We start from the raw sequence: 8,278 nt of genomic DNA, 5'->3' as shown, positions 1-8,278 counted from the left end.
ACCCCACAGCAAATGTAAGCTAAAATGCATTAGCTCAAACAACCTGAGGGCAAAACTAGTTATAGCTAATAGACACTTAACAACTGCAACTGGTTTTGGAGTGCACACATGATCATTTAATGTGGCTCATCTGGTGAGAGTGACCTTCATAAGTGTGTAGTAGCTTCAGCCCTTCTAATCAACTATTCACAGTCAGAAAAAGGTGGCACAATTTGCTACTCAATTTTACTTCTTTTTATGTCTATAATACTGAAGAGCTATACCCTAGCTTAGTAGCTTTGCTAGTATAGTCCTGACTCACAGTATCAAAATTAGAAATGGGGCTAGGCAGCAAAGTCTGCCTGTTTATACGTTTAGTTTCCTAAAAATTCAGTTTTGGTATAGCCAGACATAAGCAAAATTCCTAATTAGAGCGTTTTTTAGGTTATCTCAGTAATGACATGTTACATATAGCACTTTTTCAACACATGGATTTTCAATCGATTTTCACTCTAGTGCATTATACAACTGCTGCTTGGTCATTGACATCAATTACTCAAATCATAGGTCTAACTCATCGTAAATGGGCATTGCTATTTATACTTTGATACACTACAATCAGCATAGGCAGGATTTACCATGCTATCCTAACTGGAGCATAGCACACAGAGCTTTCAGATGAAAACCCCCTGCTGACAGATACACCTTTTGTACAGTCTGAAGCTCATGCCGATGTACAAATTAGTAGGTTCAATACCTTTATTATGCAATTTGATCACACACTTTTTCTGTTCTCATTCCGAAAGCCCACCACAGCCTTGCTAATTTTTGAGATATCAGAGATGGCATTGACAAAAAAATTCTAAGGACTTCACCAGAAATTATGGAAGGGGTGACAGAGTCTGCCAGCTACTGGCTTGACTAATAACCTCAGTTTTCTGCAAAGTTTGTTGCAGAAATAGGAAGAAATTCTACAAGAATGGTCCACAAGTTCAGAATCATCAATATACATAAGTCACTACATAATGAGTGCGGCAACCTTTTTCCTAGCACACAATCTGAGACAGCTAAACAAACCTCCTTACAGTTAAAAAGTGAATATTAGTGTCAGAAATATAGAAGATGATCATACATCTCTCTCTATGTATTCATTTTTGTAATTTGAAGTAGCACCTCCTACCCAAGGAGAGACCATTTTGGAGTTTTATAATGCTAGGTATACTGAGTAAACAGAGTACTAAATTTCTATTCAGGAGAAATAGTATAACCGTGTTACAGCCAATATGACTTCTGAGAGGAAGGAAAAAACAACAATGGAATCCAGACTTCTGGCTACTTTGACCAATTTTGCTTCAAAACTAATATTCCCTGCCAGGGTGAATTTTACTGGCTCCCCAACCAGAGTGAAGAAACTCACTAGTACCATAAAACTTCATACGAATCTTTTACTTGACTTCTCAGCTTAGATAAAACAGTACAGTAATTCATACAAAATGCAGGGCTTGTGAAACTGTTTTGCAGTGCTTCACTGAAAAGTGGGCTTGTTTTCAGGGAGCTGTGGAAATAACTTTCCAGATTCTATATCTAAACAGACACTTTTCTTACTTGCTCAACAACTTTCTTTGCCATGTATCTTATCAAACAAAAGCTGTAATGGAGAAACATTTACTACAGCTTAACACAACAGTAGATGAATACTCTCAAAGACTCTTTTATTATTTTAATGCTCATTTTAGAGATTAAAATAAAAGATAGACTTTATTGGGAAAAAAAGAAAAAAACCTCAGAACCAAAACCCACAACACAAGAAGCACTGGCTACCCCTGTTCACAGTATCATAGCTACTTGCAAGAAGCATAGAGCAGAGCTTAAACAATCCAATGTGTTGCAATTGTAAATCTGTACTCTAGCCTATCACACAAAATATGCCCTCTTCTCTCTTCTATTTTCTTCTTTGCTTTTAAATCAGAAAAAACAAAGAGGTTACTTTTCAGACTGTGTAATGAAGTGATAATTCTTCAAAATAGTTGAAAAATTCTACTTTAACATGTTTCCCCATCCTTCATAGAAGGAAGCTTCATGCACTCACACATGTAGTCTGTATGATTTTCTTGAAGATATCTTTGTGGGTGCCATTTCTTGTTAGAAAAAAATAAAGAGACTGCATAGTTTATGTGACGTGAAATACATATCCAAACATAGCACAAATAGTATGAGAGACTACTATGACAGTCATTAATAGGGGAAGCAGACTGATATTAAACAGCCAAAGACCTATGTGAGGCCTAGAAGTGAACTTTTAGGCTTTTTCTTAAAAAGTAATCAAGTTAAGTAGGAAAGCACCTACACACACACCCAGCTATCTGAAAATCCACTCATGCTTTCATCCCCCCCCATCTCCGTGCTCTTGCCATATCTCCTGATGTCCTGACCCAACCTTTCCCATTCCCTTCCCCAACATTAACTCTCAACCTCACCTCCTCAGTCTTGCAGTGCTTACCTTCTAAGTGTCTCCCCACTATCCTATAGACATTCCTCAGGTAGAAAACCAACGCAGCACTGTACAGATATTTTTAAACAACGTCTACATAACTCGGCAATACTATCAAGTAGCAACAGAATTAGCGTAAGTTGATAGACAGTAACTACAAAATTCAAACTTTGATGCTTAGCAATCCTGCTGTTGGTAGGAAAAACCCTAGGGCTGCTCAAGTTAGAACTAAAACTGATCACAGAAGAGAGTACTAGCACTTAAAAGTTATAGGAAAATAATTTGCCTGTGAGAAAGAAACCACATTTGTTCAATTTAATTTGATTACTACATGGCACCAGCATCAGCAGATCAATCAACAGATAAATAGACTCCAGTCTTATAGTGGAAGATCCCAAAGCACATTCTGAGCGTGGCCAGGCTCTCAAATAATAACATAAATCTTAGAGTAGAAAGGGAGTTCCTTCGATGGTGAGTGTGGAAAGAATTACTATTTTTAAGGGCTATTGTAGTGTAGCAATTTATTACGTGAGTCATAACTGTCTCAGTGGTACCTTGTTTCTTCTGTTTGTTCCTTGAATTCATCTTCTAACGCATTCTTAAGTGGAACTCTCCTAGTTCTTCAGATCAGGCTATATTTTTCATTATATGCATCAACTGTGCCCCATCATGACTGGAGATTCCAAATACAGCTGCAATACCTAGAAATACATAAATGTCTTTTTTCATGAACCATTTTATTACAGAGATGTCAAACTGTATCCCCTTGATGAAAAATGCTGATATTTAGACTTTTCATCCTAATTTGAGACAAAACCAAGTGCTGAAATATTCAGAGTTTTTCATAAAATGGAAATTCCATTTTTCAGTCAGCTCTACAGAGACCCATTAGAGCATGCAGGCCATCTCCCTTCACGTGCAAGAGTATTCCAGATACCATATTACTCAGTGTTTTTTCCAGTCTGGTTAGATTTTCACAACCTGTTTTTGTTAGTTTCCTGGTGCTGCAAATGTGATTATTTGATTTCTTTCAACTGAAACATACAGAGACATTCACAGGATATAAACCCATATACTTTATCCAATAAAGAAAAAGAACTATAATGTGAAAGATCTCTTGTGAAAAGTTTTCTGATGTAAAGGGAAATATCTCTTCTCTTCTTCATGACGTGGAGCATATGCACCTCCAAAAATATCCCTAACTAAAATAGAACGTGGGTCTGGAATTCACTGAAACTGTTTTCTTCCTGTATGCCATAGCACTTAATTCAAGAGATGCTGTACTAAACCTTACCAAGAGGCCAAAGTACAAAGTATGTAATCCTATTCCAACCACTTCAGGTTTCTATCACTTTTCCATTTAAGTAAAGCATTAAGTAAAATGTACCAAAGTGTTGCACTCAATTGTATGTAACTGAAAAGTTTGCATGTTCCATCTTCTCTTTAATGTATAGTAGTTTATAATATGCTTTGGAGTATATAGGCAAGGCAGATGATAGGTAAGTATGAATTCATAATAACAAAAGCAATTCCATTCTTAACAATGCAACAAATCTCTAGCCACCTGTATCCAATTTTATGTTTATTACTCCAGAAATAGTTAACAGTAAGCTTAAAAGAGATTTTTCAGGAGAAAAACATCTATTTTAGAATGAAACCTTAAAATACATTATATTCATAGATATTGAGGGGTTGTTATGAGCGCCTTCAACCAGAAGGGCCATAGAATTTCACTCTAATTCCTGTATTAGGCCCTTAACCTACGGGTGATCTAGACCATCAAGTCTATAAGCCCATGTGTTTTTGAATAGATGACTGAAATAAGAAAATAGGATAAGAGCTCAGATGAGAGCTCTGTTTTCTTGAGAGTACTTGAGAAACACCTTTCCTAAACAACCATCCAGGGCAGTCCAGGAGAGGGTTTGAAGAGGGGAGACTAAGTATCTAAACCCCTAGTTACAATTTCTTATTATCTCTTTTGCTTTATTTTGGAAGAATGATGTGAATTAGAGAAGCCGGTCACCAACAGCTAGCAGTTACCTTTAGGGCAGGGGTCTGTGGCCAAGGGACAAGGTCTGAGCACATTCCTAGTGAGGCATGGGACTCTAATGGGTTCAGTGGCTCTATTCACCTGCTTCAGTTTTCCTTAGTGGAAAAGAAAGCAGTAGAAGCAAGTTGTGGGCCTATTCCTTGTCTGTCACCCATGTTAGTTTGAAGTCTGGTGTAACTCAGAGGCTACAAGAGTTGTGTCCCTTACTATCCAAGCTAAAGAATATTTGCTACTGAGAGTCTATTGCACACTCACTCCATCACCCAAAAATGCAGTTCATTTAGATAACAAACTCAGGGGAAACCATTTCCAGCACTAAGATGAATGGAAGAAAACACGCATTCTACATCAGAGGAAGAGTATTGTGGTTTGCCCTACAGTATTGTAGCTCACAGTGTTACAGTTTGTTTTCTGTTGCTGGTTCCTGCAATAAATTCCAGTCAAACCTCATTTACTCTGCCAGGTGTTGCTCTTGCCTTTCAGAAAGCCCAAGTAGTTGCCCAGGCAGGCTGGCAGCGGGATTTGTGTCGTCCCTCACTGTCGTCACCCAAGGGGTGGGCCACGGGGCCACGTCCCGCCAGGCGTGGGTGAGGAGAGAATGCCTCCCCACAGGCCCAGCCCCGGCGACTGCCCTCCTCCTGCCCTGGGCACTGCTGCAGCCGGCGCTGCCCTGCAGCCCAGCTCTGGGCCCAGCCGACAGCACCGGGGGCTCACCAGGCCTCTCCGCTGCCTCCGTACCTGCTCAGTGGCCAGGATTATACCACAGCGTTCGTGAACTCCCTGAGGAGCACTCAGCAACTCCCAAACCTACCAGCTCCAGCGCCCCGCTGCCTTCCCGCCGCTGCTTCAGCCTCTGAGGAGCAGGAGAGCAGGGGGCACCTGCGGAAGCTGCCAGAAGCCAGGCCGGCCTGCTCCCTTCCACAGCGTGAGGCAACGCTGAGTGTGGCAGGTCTGTGGTGGGGATGAGGATGGAGGGAAAGGACCCGAAGCCCTCGAGGCAGCAGACGTGAGGAAAGCACCTGGGAACGATTGCTCCAACGGGTAGGCTGCATCCTGCAAGCTACACTTAATACTTCTAGCCTGCCATGTAAAACTGTCCTTCAGCTGGCAGAGGTGGGAAAGGGAGAAGGGGTCGCCTCTCTTCGCTACAGAGAGGAGCGGTTATGGCATGTCTCCACCATGATGTCTGGGGGGCGTCTGTGTGGGAAACCCTGGCTGCATCGGCACCCATAAGGCCAGGGCAGGTGTTAGCCATTACCTCTGCAGGCAGCCAGAGGCCTAGCGTGGGTACCCAGGGAAGGCCGCGTACCTGGGGCACCCCTAATGAGCTACAAAGGCATTAGTTGGTAGGCCCGTAGGGCAAGCCCAGCCGCATGGGCTGAGCAGGGTTCAGCCTTGGCAGGGTGCCGAGCTGCAGGCAGCGCTGGGAAGCCAGCTCAGCTCCGTGCTGAGCTCAGCCATGGCTGCTCTCCAGGGATGGGGTGCACCATAGAAACTGGGAAATACCCCCAAATGTGGGGCAGGGGTTGTTTGCTTTTGAGGAGTTTTATTTTTTAAGGGGTGTTCAGGAATGTTAGTCTAAGGCTTATTCTAAGCCTTTTAGCTGGTTGGTTTTTTTTTTAACTTCTTAATCCTGCTTGGTTTTTAACGCTTTAATTCGGCTCAGCTTCCCCCGCGCGCCCTTGCTTGAGGGATTAGACACGGGTGATTGACGCAGGCCGCCGGTTTCAGTCTCCTTTAAGGGAAGATCAAGCCGCATCGGATTGACGTCAGATTCAGCCAGTAGAGTTACAAATCTCCGCCCTCCCCGGTTCGGATTGGCTGGGGTTCCCGGCGGGAGGCGGGACTGCTGCTCAAACCGGTGGCGCCAAGGCCGGGGTTGGCCGCGATGGAGGCCGTGCTGGAGCAGGTGGAGCAGCTGCCCGCTCTCCTGGCCGTCTCCCGCTCCGCGCTGGTGCGGGACTGGGACTCCCTGACCTTGGACAGGGCTCTAGAGTGGGCCCGGTATTTCCAGCACCTCCACGACCGCTTCCGCACTCGGCCTCGGCTCCGGGAGGCTCTGGGGCGGCGGCTGCGGCGGGGTCAGCCGAGCCCTCTGCTCGGCTTCCCCCACCTGGGACGCTGCCCGCAGCTGCTGGGCCTGGCGCTGCTGGAGAACCGCGCTCTGCCGCCCGCCGCCTGCTGCCGCCTGATCCACAGCCTGCTGCAGCCTCCCGGCGAGGAGGCCGGCCCCGAGCCCCGCAGCCTGGCGCTCCTCGCCCGCCGGAAGGCCGCTTCCCGCCTGCTGGCGCTGCCCCGCGGCCCGCCGCGGCCCCCGGAGGGGCTGGAGCCGCAGCTGCAAGCGGAGGCGCAGCTGCTGCTGAGCCGGCTGCGGGAGGAGGGGCAGGAGGCCGAGCCGGCTGGGGAGGCAGCGGGGCGGCTGCCCTGGCTGTCCGGTGTCCTGGAGCAGCTCCCCCAGCCCCGGGCCTTCGAGGTGGTGGCGGCGGCGCTGCTGCTGCTGAGGCAGGGGAGTGGCGCCGAGCAGGCTGGAGGCAGGGGTCGGGATGGGAACAGCCTAGATGGAAACCAGGCGAGTGGAACAGGAGACGGATACGTTGCCGGGCCCCTGCTTTCCTGGCTGCTGGGGAACGTGGAGAGGTTTTCTGCCTTCTGCCTTTTCCTCCCAGGTGCCCTTCTTGCCTCCCTAGCCGGTCACTATTCCCAGTTAAGCAGACCTTATTTGGACCTCTTAACTGGCTGGGGAAGCCGCTTGCTCTATGACCCCTTGCAGGGACGGTGGGTTAAAAGTTGTCTTGATGAAGCTGAATTGTCCTGGGAGGAGCTGAGGGAGCGCTTCAGCTGTCTCTGTCAGGGATCTGCACTACTCAGGGGACAGGCCCAAGCTGCTCTGAAGCTCCTGAAGGCACAGGATGGAGACTTTAAAGTCTGTGGCCTAAGCGTGTGGACTGACTTACTGATGGAAGTAGAGGAATATTTGAGGAAAGAAGCAGAGCACTAATGCAGGAATGTGAAAGCAACATGAAAACTTCTGAAATCCAGCAAATCTGCCTGACTCTATTTGATGTGAAAGGCAAGACAACTGTACCTCACTTTGTGTTGAAAACCAAGCGTTGTTGTGACTGCTGATCACACTGTTTCTCACTGCATGTGGAGTCTTTCAGGGAGGCCTGGTGGTTTCTTGTAATTGTGCTGTCAATTCTGGTCACAGCAGGAAATGTCGTCTTTTTCAGTGCTTGCTGCTCACCTAATAAAATTAAGAAAATGCTTTCTGTGTCAAATATAGAATAGTTTTCTGTTTAGAAGATACTGTAGTTCAGATATGGTCATGGTAGTTGTGTCTCTAACTGTTGGAGGCTGACCAAAAGCTCAAAGGGAAGGTGGAGTTTCAAACATGAAAACCCCAAATTCAGGGTTAACTTAGTAGTGGTTGTCTTCATTGGACCGTCTGCTCTGGTGGCCACTTCCATGCTTCTATAGCTCTTGCACATGAGTTAGCCCCTGGGTCTAAGTGAAGGTGAGAGAAAGCCAACTGGAAAGCTTATTGAAAAGTTCTAAAATTAGAAGCCTTTATTAGTTGCTATATTATATGATAATATGCAAGTAGTTCCAAAGAAAACTGCAGTAAAATGTAGGGTGTTCTGTGTGGGTTTTTTCCCTTTTCCTTAGTCTGTTGCATGATTTCTATTTTTGTTTTGTGGAACAGAAAAGTGAGCAGACAACAAACTTTTTTATTAGATGACAATTTTTTTTTTTCCTTT

The 8,278-nt window shown here is 45.5% G+C and overlaps 1 protein-coding gene across 1 annotated transcript; it reads left to right on the top strand.

Moving 5' to 3' along the window:
- The first annotated feature begins 6,393 nt into the window (after window positions 1-6,393).
- On the top strand, window positions 6,394-7,785 carry FANCF (FA complementation group F). Its single transcript, XM_072864732.1, has one exon. It carries the CDS (start codon window positions 6,409-6,411, stop codon window positions 7,516-7,518), a length of 1,110 nt encoding a protein of 369 aa, XP_072720833.1. The 5' UTR covers window positions 6,394-6,408; the 3' UTR covers window positions 7,519-7,785.
- Window positions 7,786-8,278: the final 493 nt, after the last annotated feature.

Source organism: Ciconia boyciana, chromosome 6 (assembly GCF_034638445.1).
Source record: "Ciconia boyciana chromosome 6, ASM3463844v1, whole genome shotgun sequence".
Taxonomy (NCBI): Eukaryota; Metazoa; Chordata; class Aves; order Ciconiiformes; family Ciconiidae; genus Ciconia; species Ciconia boyciana.
Note: the sequence above shows the minus strand (reverse complement) of the source record. Positions and strands in the feature narration are given on the sequence as shown.

Coding starts and splice junctions, on each gene's coding strand:
- FANCF (XM_072864732.1), top strand. CDS start 6,409: ATGGAGGCCGTGCTGGAGCAGGTGGAGCAGCTGCCCGCTCTCCTGGCC.